This window comes from Osmerus mordax, chromosome 11 (genome assembly GCF_038355195.1).
Source record: "Osmerus mordax isolate fOsmMor3 chromosome 11, fOsmMor3.pri, whole genome shotgun sequence".
In the NCBI taxonomy this organism is placed as follows: Eukaryota; Metazoa; Chordata; class Actinopteri; order Osmeriformes; family Osmeridae; genus Osmerus; species Osmerus mordax.
Genome location: NC_090060.1, coordinates 6,673,036 through 6,699,229, shown reverse-complemented (window position 1 = coordinate 6,699,229; position 26,194 = coordinate 6,673,036). Strand labels below are relative to the sequence as shown.

The following is a 26,194-nucleotide window of genomic DNA, read 5'->3' as shown; positions in this document are numbered from 1 at the left end:
TATGTTCATAGAGAGAGAGAGAGAGAGAGAGAGAGAGAGAGAGAGAGAGAGAGAGAGAGAGAGAGAGAGAGAGAGAGAGAGAGATGGAGAAAAAAATAGGGATTGAGAGGGAGAGACAGACAGACAGGTGTGTACCATACTGTGAGTTTGACCCAGATCTAACAGTACTGCAGTGTTCTGTGTAGCCATCAGCAGCTAGACACAGCGCCTCACCTCAGTGCAGCCTCCGTCTGAAACCCAACACCAGAAACTGAAGCTCTGCAGGATCACGTCCGGATGAGAGGAGAGCCAGAAATAATTACCCGAGGCAGAGGGATCTTATTTCTGGGTGTTTTCACTTTCTGCGGCGTCCATGACTGCTGTCAGGGCGACGAGAGCTGACCTCCGACCTCCCGAAGATGAATAGTGCCACACGTAACATTGCAGTAATTGGAATGTCAAGTTTGGATTTTTTGTTTTCAAAAGGACCCCTGCAAATGTGCCTGTATATACACAGTATATTACATATTCATACGGTATATATATTCATATAGGTGTTGCTCAGTTTTCGAGGCTTGACTGCAGATCAAGAGATTTAGGGTTAAATCCCCATCTGGATGGATGAAGGTGCCTGCTACATTAAATGTGTACTTAAATGTAAACATTCGCTGTCAGAAATGTGACTGGTAAAATATCAACTCTGGTTTTTATTTTTCCGGCCAATGCATGTTTATAAACTTGCAACAGCCGTTCGGTAGATGGGTAGCCCAGTCCTGAAACAGCCTGTAAAAACAGCTGATGTAGAAAGACTGACATGCAGATGTTTACAAGGAAAATTGCTTCCGACAGTAATTGCTGCTCATATCACTAAGAAGAGGCTAACAGGGGCGGGGGAGGAGGAGAGGGAAAGGCGAGGGTGGGGGAAGGAGGGGAAGGAGAGAGGAGAGTGGGTGGGCGGAGGATGGTAGGGTAGGGGGAGGAGGAGAGGCAGGGGAGAGAAGAGGAGGGGAGGGGAAGAGGGTGAGAGAGGAAGAGAAAGAACAGAAAATATATTGAGAAAGTTGGTCCAAATGCCTGTGAAAATAACAGGCTTTATTTTTTTATCTTGATAAGCTGTTTAAAGCTATAAACAACAACAGGTCAGCTATTCAAATAACCCCTGAGATAACCGCTGGCCGTTTGTTTACGTGAAGTTTAAGTGTGTGTGTGCCTGTGTGTGTGTGTTTATGTGTGTCTGTGCCTGTGTTTGTTTCTTTATTGGGAAGGCTGTTACACTGCTTCATTATTATGCACATGTTTGGTGTTTTTCCCACCTCAGCCATGCTAATGTGCTTCTCCAAAGCATGTTTTCAGCAGCAAGTACAGGAGTTCAAAGGCAGCCTGTCTGAGGCGGAAGGCTGTGGCCATTTACAGTTCAGTCAAAACACTCACGTATTAGATTTGAGCATGTATTGATAACCATGACATGGAACTAGGTTTGACTTTGGCAGCGTGGATGATCTAAGGGAAGCACGCCCTGCCTCCTCCACAGACATACATGACATATGAGGCAGGGAGCAATGGAGATATAATCCCCCTGAAAGATAGAACATACAGACAGCAAGGGGGAGAAGGGGATGGTGGAGGGCGGCAGCAGCACGGATCATACAGCAACCGGGGGTGAGCGTGTGCGTGTCCGCACGGCTTTTTAATGCCGCCTTATCGTGTCTGGTCCCTCGGGCTTGTGCTGCCAACACAGGTGTAAAAGTGAGCAGATGACGCGCATTGCCCGAGTCCCATGCCTGAACTATCTCCACTCATTTCACTTCCTCTCCTTTCACTTAATTTCCTCCTCCTCTGCTCCTCTTCTCTGCTCCTCTTCTCTGCTCTTCCTCTCTGCTCCTCTTCTCTGCTCCTCTTCTCTGCTCCTCTTCTCTGCTCCTCCTTGTCTTCTCCCAGTCTCTTCTCCTCCTCTTTTCACCTCCTCTCTTCACCTCCGCTCTCCACCTCCTCTACTTTCCGCTCCTTTTCCCCGCCCCGCCTCTCTGCTCCTCCTCTCTGCTCCTCCTCTCTTCACCACCACTCTCCAACCCTGTAGCCTATTTTTAAGTGAATCAACGGCCCTTTTTTTAATCATGTACTCCCTGTGACCATTTCCTGTTTCCTCTGTCCTTCCCCCAGGTCCTTCCTCCCACCACACACCTGGATTCTGACTCCTGATTGGTGTCCAAATCTGTCTCCCTGATGCCCCTGGGGCTCTCTGCCCCCCTGCCCACCTCTTCATGCCCCAGAACACACCTGTCAGCTGTTGTTTCCCCTCCTCAATGACTCTCTTCTCCAGCGCCTCCACTCTACTACTATCTTCATGAAGCTCTTCCACCAGCCAAGACACACCTGATAGAGGTATGTACCCTACGCAACTACGACTGACCAGACCCTATGATCCCATCAAACTAAAGCCTGCATGCATAGATTCGGTATATACATGTCTGGTTTTGTTCCAGTGATACCATAAGGAGTTCTTATCAGAGATTAGCATTCCTAGCAAGTGTAAGACCAGCAGTGTGTCCTATTGGTCTTGTGGTATCCGTCTCCTGCATTTGAACCTCTACCGGTCACCCTTGTGACAGCGGAGGATTTGACATTTACTACTCTTAGAACAGGAACCAGTTTGCGCGTCTGCCTTCCCTCCATTTATCCATCATTAGTGGTATTGGAGAGGGTTTTCTTGTGGTAGAAATACCAGGAGGTCTCTCGGGGCATCGACAGACAGACAGACAGGTCATTCCTCAACACTGGAAGACAGCCTGCCACGGCCACAGCCGTGCCCCCCCCAGTTTCAGTTTTTTGCCCTGCCCTAGTGTTTCCCTGTCATTGTCTTCACCTGTGTCTCGTTCTCGTTAGCGTCATTGTGTCCACCTGTGTGTCGTTTGGTTCGGTGTATTTAGGTTTCTGTTTTGTGTCCAGTCTTTGTCTTGTCGTTACCATACCTGTCTATGTGAGTACCCTATCCGTGTCCCTGGCTTTTTTCCGAATAAACCCTTTGTTTTCAGTATGGCTGTGTACTCCCTTGCATTTGGGTCCTACCCCTCCTCACACCCTGACACAGCCAGTCGTGCTCGTCTTGACAACGTTCACTGAGAGAGAAGGAGGGAGAGGAAAAAGACCAAGTGAGATAGAGAGGAGAAGGAGAGAGAACATTTGACAGATAAAAAAAAGAGAGAGAGGGAAGAGTAATTTCTCATTCCGGGGAACTGGAGATCAGTACATTTTCAGAGTATTTTTCCAAGATGTTGTTGATGCAATGAATTGTCAAATAATTGACAGATCAGTCACATACTGTAGCACTGCCTTCCTGTCCTACCAGGACTGTCTCATCTCTCATCACTGTTTCATTCACTGACATACAGTACAGTCTCTGTACTACACACACACACACATTCTCAGGCGCACACACACACATTCTCAGGCACACACACACACAAAAGATCAGAGGGGGACTCTGTGACAAAAACAAAGAGACCTCATTCTCCGACTTCTGACTGTACCTCAAAGCCATTTGGCCTGGCTGGGACTTTTCTTCCACACCTGTCGGCAGAGATAAGCATTCTGGGAGGAACTAGGAGGTGCAGTGTCAGCAGGGGAAAAGGCGCGATAAAAAACGAATAATTTGAACGGCGTTGTGATTCCTCCACGGCGCTGTATTCAAGTGGGTTCGGTGTTGACAGACGGACTGATAGTTACGCAAGAGCCTGTTGTGAGAAGCTCATTTTGAAATGACACATTCAATGCCAAACCAATGCAACAAAGACTGTTCTCTATGCTGCCTCTTTACTTCTGTAAACATTCTGTTTCTTCTTCTGCACATGTCCTCAAACTGTGTATGCAAATGATTTGGTGTTCTAGAAACTGCATAGGGAATGTCGTTGGTGTTCTAGAAACTGTATACGGAATTGTTATGGTTCGCCAGAAGATTCATTTTGCCTTCTGTCTTGTGTAGTAGCCTCAATTCAAATGGAGTTGGTGCTCTTAAAAAACAGAAATGTTTAGTTAGTCTAATATACACAGCCGGAACGGCTAGTGTGAGCTCGAAGCAGAATAATAGTTTTGCGTAAGTATATTTCTATTGGGTTACTTTTCTCTAAGCAGCAGATTATCAAGCTAGTTGCGAGGGCTCTTCAAAGAGAGGGGCCCACGGAGACAGCTGCATGCTGCGATCATGAATGGAGCCGAGTGGGCTCTGTTGACTATCAAGTAGCTTCTCTCTTCCTCCATCCCTCCCTCCTTCCATCTCCATGCCCTCCTGCCTTCGTTCCTACCTCTACCTCCTGCCTTCCCTCCGCCCCTAAACCCTTTCTGCTGACTGCCAACCAAGCATTCTGACTCTCTCACCCCCCCCCCCCCCCCCCCCCCCCCCACACACACACACACACGCACACACACGCAAGTCTTTTCCCTCCCATCCACCCCCCTCTTGGTGGAAACGACGTTCAAAGACACCGCCACCAGCAAGAGTCACCACATTCAGACCACAGCCACGGAGCATTTAGACTCTGGCTTTGATTTAACATCCATTTAGTGGGCTGTGGGGAGAGACTTGCTTCAAATTGAGGTCTCCCTCTGCAGGGGCCACGCTGTCCTCCTTGTGGCCCTGTTTCCTCATATCTACCAGAGTCGTTAATGAGATTAGATCCAGAGCTGTGTCTACTGGATAGCTGGAACACACTGACAAATGTTTGGGATCACAGGAAGTGGAATAATGATGGTTATTATATGTTGCTTTGAAAGTTCAAGGTAGACCCTTGTTTTCAAGGAAGAATATACTGAATACATATACTATATATATACTGTGTTTGTGTTTATATATACACATTCCGCTATGTTGGCAGTGGTTTACAGAGGGTATCGGGAACATTAATCATTTACAAAGACAGGAACAGACTACCATCATATTCTCCTGTATAATAAATACCTCATGGTGAGTGCCAGATAGAGGATGAACTACAGCAAGAACTGTAGTTCGCAAGAACTACAGAGATATCGATCGCTTTCATATGATTGAATACTGGTTAGATTTCATTTGGGCTAGTTTGGGCTAGTGATTGAGTATGGTTGAGTGTGGATTAGCATAGGTTAGTCTGGGCTAGTGCGTAAGTAGGGTTTGGTCCACACCGCAATTTGGTGTGGGTTTACGTCTCTAGCTTAGTTTAGTGTGTTTTAGTGTGTGGGAGTGTTCGATAAGTGTAGTTAGTGTGGTTTAGTGTAGTTGAGTGTGGGTTAGTGTGGGCAGTGAGTTTCTGTGTGGTTTAATAGAGACCTGTATGTGTCTCAGCCTGATCTGTAGTTCAGTAGTGTGACGGTCCATCTCTGTAGCTGACAAAAGCTGTGTTTTGATTAGCATCGCTCTCTGTGGCAGTGTCACTCTGACTCCCATCCACCTTTTCACCCTTGGCACCATCAACACCGTCTCCACATGTACAATTTACAGGCTTTGAAACCCAATCCAAGCACCCCCCCCCCTCCCCCCCTTCAGACCTCTCTGTCTGTCTGTTCATTTGCCGTTGCTATGAGACAAGACCCTCGGAGTGCGCTCCAAAGGCTGCCCCTGACCAATCGCGGTGAGGCGTGCTCGGGCGTCTTGATAAATGCTCTCCTCTTTTGAAGCACTTTGGTTCTCTCCCCCCAGCCCCCCTCCGCTCCTTCGTTCATCCCTAGCTCCCTCCATCTGAGGAGGGGAGGAGGGTAATGGGAAGAGGGTGCTGGATGCAGCCTCCTGGTCTAATGGACTGGCTCTGCTCCGGCCAACCCTGCCAGGCCAGAAGCTGCCAGGAGATATTTATGGTATTTTCTCTCTAGTGCTTATACCCCTGATTGTGTATCTGCGAGAACTGAAGATCATCCTTCCGAGCTGACCCTGTGTACGGACAGAAAATGCTTTTATTTTGAAAGGCCCTTTAAAATCAGCCGAAGCTCAAACTGTAATCTGCAGTTGCACAACAACTGGTTATATGGTTATTGTTATTGATCCAGTAGTTTAGAGTCAAGATCTTTGATGGGTAGCCCATCACGTTTCCCATGGGTCCTTGGTAGACCGGCTACATAAGTCTCCAGTCTTTCTGGAGCCCTGCCATCAGATCTAGCTTGTGAGGCTACGGAAAATTGACAGTTTGAGCTGAGATATTAGGAGCTCATTAAACAAACATGCAGATATCTCTGTCTGAGGAGTCAGGGGGCCTCGCAGGTTTCAGCTCCCAGAGCTTGATGGACGACGGCTTCACAGACCTGATTAATACCGCGCACAAACACAGTTATCATAGCAACATGGAGTAATTAGGACGGATATAGATGGTGCGTCACAACAATTGGACTATCGCGATTCACGACAGCCTGATTGGTTTTCATCTTTTCAGCAGAAAAACAATGGTTTTGATTGGTCAAAATCCACTCTGCCATGGGACTGTAATCAGGCCATGATTAGTCGACAGCCAGTGTCGGAGCTTTAGCCTTCTAAGGTTCCGGGCAACCTTCTGCAGGAATGATCTGGTCGTGGTCCTTGTCTAGTCATCTAAGCCCCAGGGCAACTAAACATGCAGTACTAATCTCCACTCTTTAGCCTTGACCTTGCTTCTTATTTCACAATACTGCCTGCATCCTGGCACTGATGTATGGTAAAGCATGACTTTGAGTATCATGGTTTTAGCTGGGAAGGGTTCTGTAATGTATCATGTACACAGGAGTCTGGAAGGACAGTTTTACTGCTCTTCATGTCATGTTTAATTATTCATTAGCCTTCAATATAACCCATCTGAGAGGCAGAGGCCATAGGAGCGGAATGGAGTATCACATGACGAAGGGAAGGGTTTAGAAAGAGGAGAGGGAGAGATCCAGGGGGGGCGAGGGTAAAAGGAGGGATCAGAGAAAAGGAGGAAAAGGGAGAGATAAGATGTTGTAAGCTCGGCCTGAGTGTCGGGGGTTATTTTCTCCACATTTTCTCTATTCTTGCTCTACTCGGTCCTCAGAGAGCAGTGCGCACACACCAACTCTCTCTCTCACACACACATCTCGGGAGGCAGCCAGCCGTTCCACTCCACAGCAGAGAGCCTAATCTATCTCCATTGAGGGGAGTGAAGGATCCTGGGACTTGTGGCGAGGTTATGGAGCTGGTCCCGTAAATAAGCTCAGTGGCGGGGACAGTCCCTTGTGTCTGTGGTGACCCTGGGGAGTTGAACCCTGGCTCACTGGTATTGACACTTCTCTTGGGGGATCTGTACCATGGAGAGGGCCCTGTCTTAAGAATTGCATATCTAGCTAGTGGCCTGCTATCTGTGGAAAGCAGACAAACAGGCATAGTTCTCAGGCTAGAAGGTGGACAACAGTAGATTAGCTGACGTGTTAACAACCGTACCACAGAATATTAGCTAGCCTTCTAACAATTGTGCCACAGAAGATTATCTAACATGCTAATAAGCATACAACAGTCGATAAGCGAAAATGCTAATAGGTGAACAAAGGAAAATTAGCAAACATGCTAACAGGCACACAGTAGCTTCCAGTGAATATTTTGATCTGTAACTTAACCACAGGATTCAGAATGTAGCTGATATAATGTACATGGGCAGAGTGAGGCATGGAAGGAGAGAGAGAAAAAAAGAGATTGAGGGCTACCTCCACCACAAAGTGCTACTCGTAATGAAGTAAATAAGAAGATTTGTTGGACTGTGTTGAGTTGCAGCATTGCTGTGTATAAGTCTACTCTTATCATGTTCAAAGCTGCTGACATCCTTATTAATTCAACAATGGAAGCGGGTTATAGCTGCACTCTTCATCTCCTCATTTAACTTTTTTTCCTCATTGTTCCTCTGAACTCTGTCTTTGCAACCTTCAGCCCACTGCTCTGTTCTCCTTATCTCCCCTATCGCCTCCTTTTACCTACTTGACACTAACCTTTCTCACCTCCTTGTTTCTTTAACTCGTCACAGGTCACAGGTGCAGAGGTGAAACAATCCAACACTGCAGTATTACAATGTAATCTACTGTGATATACTGTGAACTGTCTGATCTTCACGGGCTATATCAATCTTTCACACCACAGTGGTCATAAAATGCAGCACAATGGAAGCATCACCCATTTACTACAGTACCCACTTCCTGCTTATATTGGCACCCTTTCCACTTCCTGGTTTTATTGGCTTCCTCTTAAACAAAACAGTGGGCTGCGTTATGGCCTCCAGTAGACCATGAGATCATACTACTATATTATCTAGCTGTTCCTGCCTCGGTACTGTATGAGGTGTCAGCTTAATAACTGGAGATAGAGCAATTGGCTTCATAACATCTTGAGAGAGAGAGAGAGAGAGAGGGAGACCACTTATAGGACGTGTAATGTTATCTTGACTACTGTGTTTAATTTATAGTGCTATGAGAACAGTGTTACCACCATTATATATTTAATAAGATTTTCTTGGAGTAGCAGAAAAGTGGAGCAGAAAAGGAAATAGCCAGCCACCTTGTTGTTGGTGTACATTATTAGCTGTTAAGTGATATGCAAGTTCATCGAGGTGTTAAATGGATGCGTGCGCTTTCCTAAATAATGAAATGTTACTACAGTATGTTCCACATTAACACAGTGTTGATGATCTGACTAAGTGTTATTATTTGAAGTTAATATTTCATGTGTACCATAAGATGTTGGGGGATATTTTAAATGCTGATTTCCAGAGAGATTTAGATGGTGTTCCTGCTGGGACGAATGGCTAGACAGGGAGCTAACAGATGGTATGTTTAGCCCACAGTGGTATGGGAGGAAAATGGTTCTCCAAGTTCTTTAATTGCACACTTTTTTCCTCCCATGATCTGCTCATTGGCTGTACTGAGTCTACTCCTGGGGAGTCAATCAAGTCGTTGATACATGAATATTTCTATGAATTTAGAAACATGCAGAGGAAGGAAATAACGTTTAAATGCAATTAGAATATTCTCTTGTGTCTTTCAGAAATGAGGAAGATAATCCTATGAACAAGGTCATCTCACAGTATAGATGTCACTCTGGGATTAGATGCTTTCGATCAACACTGATATACCGTACATCACGATGTGATTGGCCTGTCCTTCACGAGTCATAGCCATAGGGCTTCGCTGTCTGATTGGTTTTGTACTGGAGGGGAATATCAGGATAAGGTGAATGGTCTGCACCTGTCTGTCTTTTTTCTCTATATACTGACCATAGTTACATTGCGTTCCAATTTCTGAGATCCAGCCATAGTATTTTTCTTCCTGATTGGTTTCAGATTTCTAAAAATCATTATCTACATAAATCTCTCTGTTCCTTTCTCCTTTGAGTCGCAATTTTCCCAGGTATATCTAGTTGAGGCATCTATACCTCCTCGAGACTTCATTAACTTGACCAGTTGTCCGCACCTGTCTCATGAGGGTACCAGTTCTCCAACTGCTCCTTATCCACCTCACACATCTTATCCGGTCCAACCATGATCTTGCTTGCGTCGGCTCCAGTGTCCTGGAGCAGTGAACATATGCCCACAGTACATATCTATGTGGTCTGACCGTAGCTCTTCCCCATCTGTGTTTCAGTTTTCCCCAGCGAGCCGCAGGAGGATGGAGCGGCTGATCTTCTCCCTGCTGATGCTGGTCGTGACCACCAGGGGGCAGCTCTGCCCCAAGCGCTGCATGTGCCAGAACCTGTCGCCCTCGCTCGCCATTCTCTGCGCCAAGACGGGCCTGCTGTTCGTCCCCACGGCGATCGACCGGCGGACGGTGGAGCTGCGCCTGACGGAGAACTTCATCACGGCCGTGAGGAAGCGCGACTTCGCCAACATGACCAGCCTGCTGCACCTGACTCTGTCGCGCAACACCATCAGCCAGATCCTGCCCTACGCCTTCGAGGACCTCAAGAGGCTCCGCGCGCTGCACCTGGACAGCAACCGCCTCACCGTCGTCAGGGACGACCACTTCCGAGGCCTGACCAACCTGCGTCACCTGATCCTGAGCAACAACCAGCTGCACAGCGTATCGCCGCACGCCTTCGACGACTTTGTGTCCACCCTGGAGGACCTGGACCTGTCCTACAACAACCTGGCGGAAATCCCCTGGGAAACCATTGGACGCCTAACCAACGTCAACACCCTCAACATGGACCACAACCTGATCGAGAACGTTCCTCAGGGCGTCTTCACCAACCTGCACAAGCTTGCTCGTCTGGACATGACCTCCAACAAGCTGAAGAAGATCCCTCCAGACCCTCTGTTCCTCAGGATCCCCGTCTACGCCAAGTCCAAAGGTTCCCCTCTCACCTCACTGGTGATGAGCTTCGGGGGGAACCCACTCCACTGTAACTGTGAGCTTCTGTGGCTTCGAAGGCTGACCCGCGAGGACGATCTGGAGACCTGCGCCTCGCCGCCGGATCTCTCTGCTAAGTACTTCTGGACCATCTCTGAAGAGGAATTCATCTGTGACCCCCCGGTCATGACACGGAAGTCGCCTCGCATGCTCTCCATGGAGGGACAACCCACCAGCCTGAGGTGCAAGGCCAACGGCGACCCCGAACCGGAGGTCCACTGGATCTCCCCGGACGGACGCCTCATCTCCAACTCCTCCAGGTTCCTCACCTTCAGCAACGGCAGCCTGGAGATCAACATCACCTCCGTGAAGGACTCGGGTACTTTCACCTGCATTGCCTCCAACGCGGCGGGGGAATCTACCGGAACTGTGGAGCTGGTGGTCAGCCCGCTGCCCCACCTGGCGAACAGTACCAGCCGCGTTCGAGAGCCTCCCCCCATCCTCACCCCCAAGGCGACAGCCGGGGGAGGGGGGGGCAATGAGACCAGGGGACAGGAACAAAGGGTGGTTCTGGTGGAACTGACAGGGACCTCGGCCCTGATCCGCTGGCCTAGCCAAAAGGCGGTTCCAGGTGTTCGCATGTACCAAGTCCAGTACAACAGCTCTGTGGACGATGCTCTGGTCTACAGGTGAGCAATGTCTGTTTATGTGTCTGGTTGGCTGCCTAATATACATCTGTTTATGTTTGGCTAGCTGAATGCCTGTCAGTTTTCATCTGTGGGGAAAGAAAAGGGTCCTGTCAGAAGGGATGAATTAGGCAGGAGTGAGCTTCTTCAAGGAAACGGTTACTTAACAGTTTAATGCATTAGTTAAAATTAGACGCTTCAGTTGCAATTAATCATAAACACTCATAAACTGGTGGAGATGAAAAACAAATGCCAGCTATTATGTTCCTCTTCTCTATGGGGTTATCAAATCCAATCAAATCTTGGGTTGTTGTTTAAACAGTATTTTTATATTTTAGTCTTTCAGAGCAGAGCCTTACAGCAGAATTTGTCCTAGAACGTAACAACTTAATTTCTGCCACCAATGAAACACAAACTCCCGAACTGCAATTTCCACCCGAACAAGAACATTTAGTAGAAGAACATTTACATCAGTGTAATCATTTCAACCTCTTAAAATGCTCTACAGTGGTTATTTGGATCTGCCTGGGGTGCTGTCCAATTGGTTGGTTAAGCTGTCAGATCTGACCAATGGTAGCAGTCACCATAGCAACAGATTGCGGCAAACTCACATTCAGGAAGTGCGCATGCCCAAATGGTTGCGCCTTGTTCCATTCATTCTGGAGGGGGTGTCCACAGAAGCCCACAGAGAGATTTACTGGTATACAGATTTTCATTTCGGTCTCCAGGAAACTGATTCCCTGTCTGTTTCTCCGGGTGTTGAACAGCGATGTGGGATTCTGGTCACGGACAAGGCCTTCAGCTCTTGGTTTCAGAGAGGGAAGTAAACAGACAGGCAGTACGGTGGCCCAGCAGGTCCAGAGCAGACACGGCGCAGCAGTAATGAGCTGGCACTCGGCAGGAGAGATGTTCAGACCAGATGAATCTATCTGCTGATAATCACTCCTACACGGATCCTCAGCCACTTTCGCTATCGACTAATTGTCCTGTTTGTGTAATTGGACCGGGCTGAGAGAAAGCTCACACAGAGAACAGACACACACTGCAGCAAACTCACACATGCAAAAACACTGGCAGATTCACACACACACACACACAGACTGTTACATAAACATTTACACAGGCTCATTGTGTATTGCACACTTGCTTGTGTACAACATTGTTACGTAAACCTTTACACTTGCATATTGCGTACATTTTCTTGTGTACACCCACTACCTAAGGTTTGAGAATGCATTGCGCCAAGGCTATGAGCACACTCACACAAAGCCTCCTAGCACCATCACCCACACACACTGCCAGATAAAGGATCCTCGGTGTTCTTCTTAACAGCTTAACTTGCTTGCTTGTCTGAGGATGAATCACAGGCTTCCAGTCTCCAGACATGAGTGGTTGGAGGTTCCTGCCTCTGTGACTCCTGGGGAGATAATCAACAAGAAGGTACTAACCACCCAGGACTGAGCAAGACTAGAACAATAGATGACAAGGACCACAGTGGATAGAACCACACACTGTTAGGCAGGACTTCTGAACGACTATAATATGACTATTAAAGAGGATCCGGACCTGGACCACAAGGTCAGAACGGAGCAAAACCTGGACCAGGAAGTAGTGAGGACCAATCAGGAGCATATGGGCCTAGCAGGAGATTTATATATAGGACCAGCATTAGACAGCGCCTGGCAAGACATGGCGCAGAAAGAACCAGACAGTTTAGTGGGAGGATGTATTAGTGCTGGTGTATAAGATGCGTACTAACAACAGCCCCCAGCTGTAATTAGTCAGCAATCTCGCGCTGTGCGAGCCATGGAGAGTCGAGCCATGAAATAGAATCGGACCAACAGCCGCCTCAAACGCTCCTGCATGCCAGCCCCCCAAAATGATTAACAACCAATCAGTGTGGATCGCACAGGAAGTGGGTTGTCTTAATGAAGACTTGTCGTGCCAGGTCGTTCCCCCGGGATACTGGCATGCGACCACTGATTGGAACGGAGCAGATGTTATGTAACGCTCCGCTCCTCAACGTGAGTGGTTACATCTCGAAGCCAACCTTGATTGGGATTGGCCGTCCTGTCGGAATGGGGAACTGCTGCGGCTCAAGGATCGTGTTAGCGAGATGTGCTGAACAAGCCCACTGCTCCTTCTCCTCTGTTTCCCCCGTGTCGGCCAGTGTTGTGCGTTCCTGTATCAGAGGGAGCAGACTCACTGAGCATGAAGGAGAATGAAGCTGATAGTGGAAGTAGAGAGGAGGAGGAGAGGGAGGAGGAGGAAGGGAGGAAGAGGGGAGCGGTGGGGAAAAGGGCAGAGGAGGAGGGAGGACGGTTGAGAGGAGGAAAAGGAGGAGAAGGAAGGGGGGCGGGGAGCAGGAAGTGGAGAAGGAGGAGGAATCCATGAACTGGTATTATGACTCAGAAGTTCTTGTGGTCGATGTCGCTATAGGAAGACAGACAGGGTGTGAGGGCTGCTGGGAGCCGCTGCATTACTGGCACAGTTTTTGGGCAGTGCCGTCGATGTTGTCAATGGGCTGGCCAAGCAGGGGAGCAAGAAGTGGTCAATGCCGAGAGCTGGACCTGTACAGACAGAAGGCACTTATGAGAACAGCAGGAACCAGCATGAAGCTCATGCAAACACAAGACAATCGCACTGACTCAACTCCTCTAACTTCTCTCTCCTTCTGCACAACTTGTCTCGCCTCAACCCCTTCACTTGCCTCCCTCTAACACACACACACACCTATACCTCGTTCACCTACCGTTAACCTCCATTCACATCCCTAAAGATATGCTCCCACCCTCACCCGTACTCTTGCTCTCTCTTTCAATTTCTTCTCCCCGGTAGATTCTCTCTGTGGGTGATTTTCTCTGAGGATGAATAGAGCGAAGTGTCTTTCTCTGTTGGACACATGCTCACTCTCTCTCTCCCCTCTCTCTTTCAGACCATCTCTTTCACCCTCTGCTTTTCAAATCGCCTCTGCATGAGGCACTGTTAGACGAGGGCAAAGAACCATGGTGAAGATGGATGCAAAGAGATAGAGGGGGGAGGCACAGGGACAGAGAGAAGGACGCAGAGAGAGAGACAGAGGGGGAGGTGTAGGGAGAAATAGAGAGGCACAGAGGGAGGGAACAAGACAGATGAAAGCAAAGGAAAGAAAATTAGACAGAGAGAGAGAGAGGTGATGAGTGAGCGAGGCTGAAGAGAAGCAGCAATCCAGGGTCAGAGAGGAAGATGATGACGGATCAGAGATGCTGTGATCCTGTCATATCCTGACCATCATGACCCAGTGTGTATCAGTATGGGATCAGTTTAATTGCGTAAACCTCTTGGACTCATGGGGACGTGTGTATCTCAGTGTTCGAGCATTCAACTGCAGATTAAGAGGTTGCATGTCTCTCCCCCTGCATGTGTCTTTGGATAAAGGAGTTTGCCAAATGCACACATTATTATTACTATACTATTCTCCTGGGCTCAAGCTTGAGAAAGGGGGCAAGTGCTGTTATTGCAATCAGTTTATTGGACATTCAGTCCAACCGACACAGTCGTCAATCATCCAGTTGTGATGCCAGTTGATGCCAGATGGCTGTACCTGGATCAGACCCCAGCACATAACTTGATCCACACATGTGCTGCTGCCTGCTGCTGATAGGATGAAAGCTGTTTGTCAAGTCAGTTTGGACGGGAGCATATGGTGTCCACTGCTGTCAAGACAGGGGTTCATTAATGCTCTATAACATTACTGAGTGTGTTTTTGAGTGTGGGTGTGTTTGTAGTGTGCGATTGTGGTGTGTCAATGTGTGTGTGTTTGTTGCACTCAGAGCGATGCAATCAAGAGCAGGATGAAGTGTTGTGGAAAAGAGGAGACAGATGGATTCTACAACCTGTTCTGTCTAATCCACGTGTATCCCTACTCTCTTTCTCTCTCTCTCTCTCTCTCTCTCTCTCTCTCTCTCTCCTTCTCTCTCTCTCTCTCTCTCTCTCTCTCTCTCTCTCTCTCTCTCTCTCCAAATCTACTGTATCACTCCCTCTATCTCCCCTCTCTCTCTCTCTCCCTCTATCTCCTCTCTCTCTCTCTCTCTCTCTCTCTCTCTCTCTCTCTCTCCCTCTATCTCCCCTCTCTCTCTCTCTCTCTCTCTCTCTCTCTCTCTCTGTGTAAACTGCTTTACCTGCCCCCCTCCACTGGGTTTACACTCTCTCTCTCTCTCTCAAACACACACATCACACAAAAACGCACCACACAAACAAACCAAAAACACGCACGCACCTACCACACACACACATTCACACACACACACACCCTCTGTCTGGTGCCTATAATAGTACAGGGCTCCTAGTCCAGGTGAGCAAACAGACTGAACTAAGTGACAGGTAGTACCAGGGGGTTTGATTGCTAATACAACACCCCTACAAGACCTGTTAACTGTTCCCCTACAGTCAATACCTTCATTAGGTAAACTCTTCACATTATCCTTCTGACCAGCACACACACATCACACACATCACAAGCACATACACACATTCACATGACTCACACACGACACAGGCGTCATTAGGAGTGCTGCTAGCCATTAGGTCATTGTCACTTAATTCAATGATCCACTTAGCAGCAGCTAACACTGTTTTAAGTGTTAACGAGCGCTGGGGATAACACACACCTGCTCCAATTATTACAGCCAATTAAGGAAAATACCAGAAAATAAACAATTAAATCCCATACACCCATGGCCAGAGATGGCCATGCTGCTACTCTCTCTCTCTCTCTCTCTCTCTCTCTCTCTCTCTCTCTCTCTCTCTCTCTCTCTCTCTCTCTCTCGCTCTCTCTCTTTCTCTCTCTCTCCTTTCTTTCCCCCCTCCTGCTCTCATTCTCTCTCTTTCTCACCTTCTTTCTCACTCTCCTTCACTCGTTTTCCTCTCCCACTCTCCCCCCCACCCTCTTTCCCTTCCTCTCACCTTTCTCTTTCCCTCTCTCCTGCATTCCACCTCTCATCAAATCTTATATATCGCCTAGATCAGCAATGGCCCTGTCGCCACTTACCCACAATCCTCTGCGTCTTGCAGAGGGTTTTCATCATTCCTCTCATGGCCCAGATCAATTTTTAATTATGGTGCTTGACACGCCCCCCTCCTCCACCCTCCCCCTCCACCCTCACCCCTCCTCCCCTGAGACACAGGGATTACTTAAATGCTGGGGACAGCTGGAGTTCTAACAAGGCAGGAGACAACAGGTCACAGTCCACCCATGAGCCAGTATGATACCAGTATGTAACACCATTATCTACATAGCTGGTATAGTCTGTATAATACTGTGTACATAGCTGGTATAGTCAGTATAATAATGTGTACATAGCTGGTACAGTCAGTATAATACTGTTTACATAGCTGGTATAGTCAGTATAATACGGTGTACATAGCTGGTATAGTCAGTATAATACGGTGTACATAGCTGGTACACAGTATACATAAAGAATTCTACTTTTGCTGTGTTACCTGGGTGGTGTATGTACAGGATGTGCTGTACTCATGTATTGTGTGTTTGGTGTATGAACTCTGACCTGTGTCTGTCAGAGCTTGATAACTGGATGGAAACCGCCATCCACCTGAGCCTGTGCTACTGTCTGTCTGAGTGTGTGTGTGTACCTGTCTGTCTGTGTGTGTGTGTGTGTGTGCCTGTCTGTCTGTGTGTGTGTGTGTGAGAGAGAGAGAGAGAGAGAGAGAGAGAGAGAGAGAGAGAGTCCCTCAGTGTGTTGATCTTGTGTAATACCCACTCTCTCTCTGGCACATACACACAAACACAAACATACGCTGCATTAAATAGCACACACAAATACGTCACAGCTGGATTCCTAGAGCTCAATGGGCAGAGAGGCAGTTGGAGGGTGTGTGTGTGTGTGTGTGTGTGAGGATTGTGACGGGCAGGGGGGAAATGATGTTAGAGGTTCAGATGATGTTCATATAGTTATGGTCTGATAGGCAAAAAGTGGTCTAGCATCAATTATTTAAGAAAATTTACTTCGGCTCAACAAATATTTGTTTCTTCGTCTATAGAGGAGCAGACAGTACCGTTGACAACACACACATTCTACTCATTCAGTGTCTCCATTGTCCTTTCATTCCACCTCTCCTCCTCCTCATATCCTCTGCTTCCCCTCCTCCTCTCCCCTTCCTCTTCTCCTCCAGTTCTTCTCACTTCCTCCTCTTCCCCTCCATCTCCTCCCCTCCTCCTCTCCCCTCGTTCCTCTCCTCTTCATCTTCTCCTCCTCTTCTCCTGTTCCCTCCCTCCCATCAGGAGGCCATCAGGGTGAGCCATGAATAAGTGATAAAGTGAAGGTCTGCTGGAGAGGCTGGTCTTGGCCACTCCTTAAAGTGACCCCCCCCCCCCCTCCCCTTGTGACACCGACAAGCCTTCCCTGCCAGCTCCATCCACAACTCCTCTCTCATCCCTCCCCTCAAAGCCAACCCCCCCCCAGCCCCACCCGTGTCTCTTTCAGCCAGGCCCCAGCCTGGGTCTGGGAGGGGTCTCTGCTCCCAGCGAGGCCAACAGGCATCCATAATACATGACATCCTCCTGCTGGGTCCATGGGTTGTGTGTGTGTGTGTGTGTGTGTGTGTGGGGGGGGGGGGGGGGGGGGGGGTAGGGGTACTGATAATGTGGAGGGGCACTGAGGCTTGAAGGAAGACTGGGGGGCAGGGATTTGAAGAGGGACTGGCATGGGGGAGATTTCGGAAGGCCTGGCAGGAGATTCCAGAGCCGGGCAGTAGGCCTAGAGAAGCAGGAGGAGTGGGCAGAATCTCTGCCCCATCCAGGCTCCTCCTCCCCTGGCTGCATTGTGGCGCGGTTGCCTGTGGGGCGGAGGGGACTCCCTGCCAGGAGGGATTTAGTGAGGCCCCTGTGCCAGCTCAGGGGATGCATGGATGCCAAACTCCCCAGGGGCCATTGGAGAAATGACTCACCTGTTAACCAGCCAGTGATGCGTGAGTCCCAAACTCTGACGCACACGCCAGAGGTTTGATAGCCTTGTGGGGATGATTTGGAGGACTGTGTGTGTGAGAGAGAGAAAGTAAGAGAGAGAGAGATAGTGTGTGTGTGTGTGTGTGTGTGAGTGAGTGAGTGTGTGCATGTGATATGTAATATGTATATAAGGATATATAATTGGAGGTGTATAAGGGTATGTGTGTGTGTGTGTGTGTGTGTTTGTGGAGGATGCATGTGTGTGTGTGTTTACACAGATTGCAGGAAGGGATTAGTTTGTATGTCTTGGTTTTAATCTGTCCCAAACCCAGCTGCTTGGTAAACTCTTCATCCTGGGGCAGATAAGGTTGGGGGGGGGGGAAGAAATCCTTCTAAATGAGACTTCACCTTTACTTGATCTCACTGCCTTATTATTCAGACACTTAATTTGTTGTGTCGCTCCGTGTTTGAATCCCCTCTCTGCCTGTTGTCTCGTCCTGCAGTGATGATGGTGTTGTGAGAGCGGGCTGTTCTCAGTGAGGAGCCTGCTGTGGGCTGTCTGATGTTGATTAGATGGAATGACAGCAGGAGGAGGAGAAGGCTGTCATGTAAGCTGAACCTTCCTGCGGAACTATCTCCTCAGAGATGCCGTTCGTCTCAGTTGTGTGTGTGTGTGTGTGTGTGTGTGTGTGTGTGTGCGTGCGTGCGTGTGTGTGTGTGTGTGTACAGTATGTGTGTGTGGCGTGTGAGTGTTTGTGTTGTGTTCATGTTTGTTTTTGTGTGGTATGCTTGTGGGTTTCTTGGTGTTGATACAAAACATGTGTCTTTGGTGTGTGTGTGGTTTGAAATGAGTGTTTGTGTGTCTTCACCTGTGTCACTAATCTGGTTTTGTGGGCTGGAGGCCAAAACAAACGCAGATTAACAACAGAGTATCTGACCATGCAGGGGAGTACGGTACATACACACTCACACACACACAACCCTGGCTGTAGTTCTTGTGTCCGCCCTGCTGATGATGATGGTGTTGGGGTTTTCTAGGTCATCGTTTCTCACTAGACTGCACACCAATCAGTCAGAAAATTATACAGCGTTGCCGTAACGATGGAATTAAAAGGATGTGCTGAGTATTCTGGCAGATTTACATGTTTAAACTCGACTTTCACTCTGGAGAGGAGGACAGGCTATGGGCTGGTCTCCTGACAGAGGCAACACACACACACACACACATTATACACACATCATACAGTTACATACACACACACACACACACATTATACACACATCATAAAGTTACATACACACACATTATACACACCTCATACACACACACATTATACACACCTCATACAGTTACACACACAGACACACTCACATTATACACACATCATACAGGACATTTGCACACACACACATGCATACATTTACATTTAGTCATTTAGCAGACGCTCTTATCCAGAGCGACTTACAGTAAGTACAGGGACATTCCCCCGAGGCAAGTAGGGTGAAGTGCCTTGCCCAAGGACACAACGTCACGTGGCTGAGCGGTGAGGGAATCGGGCTAGTAATCCGAAGGTTGCCAGTTCGATTCCCGGTCATGCCAGCTGACGTTGTGTTGTGAGCACAGCTGTGAAGACCGTGTGCTGCCGTGTGCTGACGTTACCAGCCCGATTCCCTCACCGCTCAGCCATCTGACTCCCTAGGATACATACACATACTGACAGAAAGGCATGCGCCCACACACATACACAAACATGTACATGCATACACACACACACTCTCACACACACAGTTATCATCAAACTCCTAATCCACATTTCACCATCATTCAGATGTTTACAATAAAACATACTCACGGTCTAATTTCTGTGCCCTAAATAATACTGTCTCAAAGAGAATCATTTCCTTTCAGCCGCCCCCACTTCATTTCAGTGATTGGATTTAGCACAGCTGAATCTGGCTTCAGGAATCACTTTCCTGCTGCTGACACAATCTCACTGTCAGTCACTCTTACCTGGTGCCCACACCTCCTCACCTCACTCTACCATGTCTCTCTCTCTCCCTGTCTTCCTCCCTGTGTCTACCTCCCTCTGTCTCTCTCCCTGTCTTCCACCCTGTGTCTACCTCCCTCTGTCTCTCTCCCTGTCTTCCACCCTGTGTCTACCTCCCTCTGTCTCTCTCCCTGTCTGCCTCCTTCTGTCTTGCTCTGTCTCTCTCCATCTCTATGTATGTAACATGTACTCATCACTCTCCCATCCTTATCGCTCCTCTCCTCTCATCTCTCATCTGTCTGTATTTCCCTTTGTCTTGATTTCATGTTCTCTACAGCCCCCCCCCCCCCCCCCCCCCCCCGGCCCTCTCTCTATCTTTCCTCTCCCCTTACTCTGACAGCGTGGCCCTCTCGTGTCCCCGGTCGGCAGTAATAGGCTTGGAGCAGACACGAGACGAGGATGAAGTACTGGAGGAGCTGTGGGCAGGGTAGATCAAGGTGCCTTTGCTGAGGGAAGCTCTGCAGCTTTAATGAGAGAGTATGGAGCAGCTAGGAGTGATTAGTCTTCACAGGCGAGCTTTCTTCTCTATCCTCCTCCAGCCAAAGGTGAACACACAGACAGATAGACAGATAGACAGACACACACAGACACAGACAGATAGACAGACAGACAGCCAGACAGACAGATGATAGATAGATATATTATTATTATTATTATTATTATTAATTATTATTATTATTATTTGGGAACCTGTAATCTCTTTTAGGATCAAAGGGGGGGTGGGGGGGGCAGATTTTCCCCTCCAACAGGAAGCAGAAAGATAGGGGTGACCAGGCGTCAGTCTGACATCCAAGTGTGTATACAAAAAAAAGGATGCTCCCATCCATCCCATTATCTGTTTATTTAATGGAAGTCAGCCGATGTAATCCCTGACCTCAATCCCTGTTGAGATTATAGTCTGCCATATATGCATTATATGTAAAGGAGGAAATGGGTTATTTCCAAGCGTCTGATAGAATGATGAATGCCAGGCTTTGTCTATAAGAGCATTAGTACGCCTGTGGCCAAAAGTAACACTATATATATATATGTGTGTGTGTGCATGTGTGAATGCGTGCATGTGTGCATGTGTGAATGCGTGCATGTGTGCATGTGTGTGTAAGGGAGGATTACACCTCAGACATTTCCCAGTACTTAAAAACTTTGTCTGCGTGTGTGGGCTACAGCAGCCAATTGCTAACGTAAACTGAATTCGACAGTTTCGAAGTCTGGAATATGTATGCCTCAAACTTTCGGTGTCTGCGTGAAGTTAGATTTGCCAGAAGTTAAGTTTGAGCCCATCTAAGTTTATAATGAATATGGAGTTAATGATCCCCTGCCAGCTCCAGACTCCAGGGGAATCATCCCTACTGAGCTATGCTAATCTTCTGGTCCCCTCTGTTCCCTGGGGAAGGGATAGCGTGGCGCACAGCTCAGGTTTACAAGCTGGGTGAAGGGCCTAACCCGCCCATCCCATCAGCACTCTGTGTGTTCTCATTGTCCTTAAAATAATTGGCACATTTATAAAAAAATAAAAAAAATGAGTATAATTTTCTGTAGTAGGAGTGTGACGGATAAAATAATTTCTTTGCTGTGTCCATAAATGCTGTGTTTGTCTGTGGGATTCATCTGGTCCTTAATGAGATAAGATGGACAGTATTTACCAAATGTCTCCTACCTCGTCAGTCAGTCCCTTAAACTGTTGGCAGACTTTAAATGTCAGGTCTGGTTTGCCTGCTAATGAACTGTGAAATAGGAGAATGGGAGACTGCGTTCTGCCGTGTGAATTCAGACTTCTTGCGTTCAGAGACAGGTCTGACTGAGTGAGCTTCTGGAAGACTCTGCAAGTATTTTAATGATGCTGGGTGGACAACCCAGGTTGGACATCCCAGGGTCCTCAGGTTGTTAGCAGACTCAGAAGAACACTACCTTCCCTTCTACTTCTTGGAGAATATTCTGGCTCCATCCGACATGACTATACTTTACATTTAACATGAATGTGCTGGTTACATCCAACATGCCTGTTTTCTACATCCAACAGGACTGTTTTCTACATCCAACAGGACTGTACTCTACATCCAACATGACTTCTGGTAACATCCAACAGGACTGGGCTCATTACATACAACATGACTTCTGGTAGCATCCAACAGGACTGTTTTATACATCCAACATGACTTCTGGTAGCATCCAACAGGACTGTGCTCCTTACATACAACATGACTTCTGGTAGCATCCAACAGGACTGTTTTCTACATCCAACAGGACTGTACTCTACATCCAACATGACTTCTGGTAGCATCCAAGAGGACTGGGCTCATTACATACAACATGACTTCTGGTAGCATCCAACAGGACTGTTTTCTACATCCAACAGGACTGTACTCTACATCCAACATGACTTCTGGTAGCATCCAACAGGACTGTGCTCATTACATACAACCCAGAACATTCTACATCCATCATGACTGTTCTCGACATCCAACATGACTGTGCTGGTTACATCCAACAGGACTGTTTTCTACATCCAACAGGACTGTACTCTACATCCAACATGACTTCTGGTAGCATCCAACAGGACTGTGCTCTTTACATACAACATGACTTCTGGTAGCATCCAACAGGACTGTTTTCTACATCCAACAGGACCGTACTGTACATCCAACATGACTGCTGGTAGCATCCAACAGGACTGTGCTCATTACATACAACCCAAAACCTGTCACTGGTGACGACAGTCTCAGTTTTTGCTTCTCACAACCAGCTTACCAGTCCAGTTTTTGCTCGCTAGAATGGGAAAGTAAAATTGGCGCGATTTAGCAAAGTGCAGCCGTGTCGAAAAATTACCAGACAAAATGAGCCCAATCTTGTCAAATCATTACACTTTAGCGTTGAAAGGAGCGATTTAGAGCTGACATGACAAGTAAGTGTGGAGGGAACTGTTAACTGAGCCACAGTCCAAATGTTACACTCAATGTTGCCAACGTCGCCTGGAACGTTTAGGGAAGAAAATTATTAGCGTGCCAATACAGTAACTTATTTTCTCTTTTGTTGGTTTGTTTATAAGTAATTCTTGTTTTTCGAAAAATGTAACTTGCTTTTATCCCATTGTCCAATACTGACAGCAGTGCTCCTCTTCTCTTCTCAGGATGATACCCTCCAGCAGTCAGGACTTCCTGGTTCGTGACCTGGTGTCGGGCCGGGAGTACGACCTGTGCGTGTTGGCGGTGTACGACGACGGCATGACGGCCCTCACCGCCACTCGCCAAGTGGGCTGCGTCCAGTTCACCACGGAAACCGAGTTCAGCCAATGTCAGTCGCTGCACAGCCACTTCCTGGGCGGCACGATGATCATTATCATCGGCGGCATTATCGTGGCGTCAGTCCTCGTCTTCATCATCATCCTCATGATCCGCTACAAGGTCTACAGCCAGCAGGGGAGCGACGTGGGCAAGGGAGGCACCCTGGGCACACTGCGCACCCAGTCCAACGGAGGCCAGACCGGAGGCCAAGTGCCCCGTTCAGGGTCAAAGGTCACCGAGGGCCAGGAGGAGCCGGCCCAACCCTGTGGAGGGGTGGGGGCGGGGGCGGGACACCATGGCAGGGACACCATGGCACTGGTGGAGGACTGTGAGAGAGGCCTTGGGAAGGACCCGGCCGCCCAGACCGGGCCCCAGGACCTCATGTCACCCTCCCAGCGACGACTCTCCAGGACGACCATAGAGATGAAGAGGAGAGCCTCCCTCACAGCCAAAGACTCCAGCGGCCTGGACACACTGGGAAGTAAGTACAGACGGAGAGAGAGAGAGAGAGAGAGAGAGAGAGAGAGAGAAAGAGGGACAGAGAGAAATAAGGGGTGTAATGACAAAGAGGAATGACTAGGAGAACGAGGGACACAACTAAGGACAGATAGTCTAAGAGGTGTGAGGAGAGAGAGAAACTGAATGACCCAATTTTTCTTTTTTCTTTCACCATTAAAATGTCAGGCTGTCTCACTGTATTTTAGCCTTAGCTCTCCCTACCTGTGTCCGAGTTGTCCGTGTGTGTATGTCTCTGTGTGTGAGTAGCTGTGTGTATGGATCTGTCTGTGTGCGTGTGTGCGTGTGTGATCTGTTGCAGCGCACCCATTCATTTTGCCCAGTGGAGCAGATCTAAGTGTGTGTTAAGAGAGTGTGTGGAGATTCTAAAGAGCATCTAGTGCAGTGCATGGACGCAGAGGCACACTCCAATCAGATAATTGCTGTTTCTGAGTGACTGGTCAGGGGTTTAGACCAGGCTCCTTTAAATCAGTAAATCAATACAGAGAATGAGACCTGGGTCACTAGGACCGCCCACCACTCTCAATACAGCCAATCAGCAGCAAGATTGATCCGGATGGGAATCAAGGTGAGCAGTCAAGCGAAGAGAGTGTCAGCCAACGAACATTTATCAGTAAAAAACGTGGATGACTTTGTCTGGTCCTGGGGTCTGAGTTAGACCTGTCTTGGCACACCTAACCTGTCTGGGCCTGAAGGATTGGGCTTCTGAGATCAGGGACCTGAACCTAGTATGAACATAACCAGACCTGAACCTAGTATGAACATAATTCTGGACCAGGTTCTTGACCAGGTTCTGGACCAGGTTCTGGTTCTGACTGGACTGATTGAGATGAAGATGCCTCAAGTCTACTGACAGAACAGAAGCTGTAGCCACCATCTCTTCCGCCGAAATGCAGGTACTAGATAATTAATTTCCAAATACTGTAACTGCTACACAAAATGATTACACAGTAAACTGGAGTAGTGGATAGGCCGCTGTCAGCGCTGTGTGATTAGAGACGTAGGCATAGACAGAGGCAGGGTGGAGGCAGAGACAGACAAAGAGTCAGAGATAGAGAAGTCAGGGTGAGCAAGCCTCTACTCTGATATCTAGAACAACATCTTACAGAATTGGGGTCAAATCAATGTCAATTTCCCTATGAAAGGAACCAATGCAAAAAAAAAAGAAGATTCCATTCGATAAAAACACAGAAACATTTTTTTAATTAGTTCCCCAAAGTGGACCTTGAACCGATTGAACCAACACTTTTCCAACCTTGTAATTGTTACAGTGCATTTCAAATTTCAGTCAAAGGAACGAAATTGGATTGTCGAGTCAAAAATCCTTTGCTGTAGAGTGAATCTCCACTGACGGGGTTTTCAAACTGAAGAGTGTTCCGGGGAGCTGTTTCCTGTCAGACCCGAAGACAGATAGAGTCCTTGTTTATCAGTGTTGTCCCGGGTGAGACACTGTTCTGCTGACACCACCATGCATCACGTTCCCCAGGCCAGGGCCAGGGCCCGCGATACCCATGTCCCTGAAACAGAGAGAGGGATGAGAAGGAGGGGACGGGACGCAAGCGGCTTGTGAACCTCCCTTCACCTCATCCCTCATTCCTGTTTTCTCCTCTCTTTTTTGTTGATGTTACTTTCTCTTTTCTCTGTCTCTCTCTCTCTCTCTCTCTTAATGTCTCTGTCTATCTTTATATCTCTCTCTCTGTCTCTGTCTAGCTGTTTTTTTATACACTGGTTTTTGGCTTTCATACTTTGTCTCCTTGTTGTCTGTCACACAGTCTGTCTGTCTGAATATAACTGTTTGTTTGACTAGATCTCTGTCTGTCCCTCCAGATATTCCGGTGGCATCAGCAGCAGAAGACCAGAAGCCTCAGAGAGACTGGAGCGACTTCAAGATATGACGTTTCTCTCTGCGACTCTGCCAGAGGCACATCATGTCTAGCAGAGGAGAGCTGGTGCGTCCTCACTCTACTATACGTTCCCTCCCTCCCCCCTTCTAGCTCTGTCTGGCAAAAGGAAGACTGTGTGGAAAGAAGACCTGAATATCAATGATTCTCCTAAAGTAACCAGAGCTCTCATCTTCACTCCCCAGATTGCTCCAGGATTCCAGAACTGTGGCGGAGCTGGAGATGTCATAGTAATAAACAGTATCAGATGACATCAGAACTCTTGGTGGACTCTTTGCAAACAACCCCCCCCCCCCCCTTCCACCACCTCCTTTCAATTGTCATCCCTTCTCGAACTCTTCAACTCTTTTTTGCAAGTCTCTAACTGCCCGTTCTCTCCTGCACTCGTCTGGCTGGTCTATCATCCATGTATTCTAGAACTGTCCTGACTTTAGGATGCCAGTGTTCCAGGACCATGCAGGTACCTTGCTGAGCTCTAATATTACTACACCTGGACCAGGAGACAGGGAACAGCTCTTCTGTCCACAGACTGTCATTACCCCAGCAACACGGCACCTGGAAAAACAAT

General features: G+C 48.0%; 1 protein-coding gene across 1 annotated transcript; it reads left to right on the top strand.

Moving 5' to 3' along the window:
* The first annotated feature begins 9,570 nt into the window (after positions 1-9,570).
* Positions 9,571-25,932, top strand: zgc:172282 (leucine-rich repeat and fibronectin type III domain-containing protein 1-like protein). The gene is made up of 4 exons (XM_067246309.1): positions 9,571-10,940; positions 23,056-23,690; positions 25,553-25,674; positions 25,812-25,932. The coding sequence occupies exons 1-3, from the start codon at positions 9,571-9,573 to the stop codon at positions 25,618-25,620; spliced, it is 2,073 nt and encodes a 690-aa protein (XP_067102410.1). The 3' UTR covers positions 25,621-25,674; positions 25,812-25,932.
* Positions 25,933-26,194: the final 262 nt, after the last annotated feature.

What these genes read in the sequence shown, in the direction of transcription:
- zgc:172282 (XM_067246309.1), top strand. Translation starts at nt 9,571, where the DNA reads ATGGAGCGGCTGATCTTCTCCCTGCTGATGCTGGTCGTGACCACCAGG. An exon ending in GACGATGCTCTGGTCTACAG is followed by an intron (nt 10,941 to 23,055) that starts GTGAGCAATGTC and finishes TTCTCTTCTCAG; the next exon opens with GATGATACCCTCCAGCAGTC. An exon ending in CGGCCTGGACACACTGGGAA is followed by an intron (nt 23,691 to 25,552) that starts GTAAGTACAGAC and finishes CTGTCCCTCCAG; the next exon opens with ATATTCCGGTGGCATCAGCA.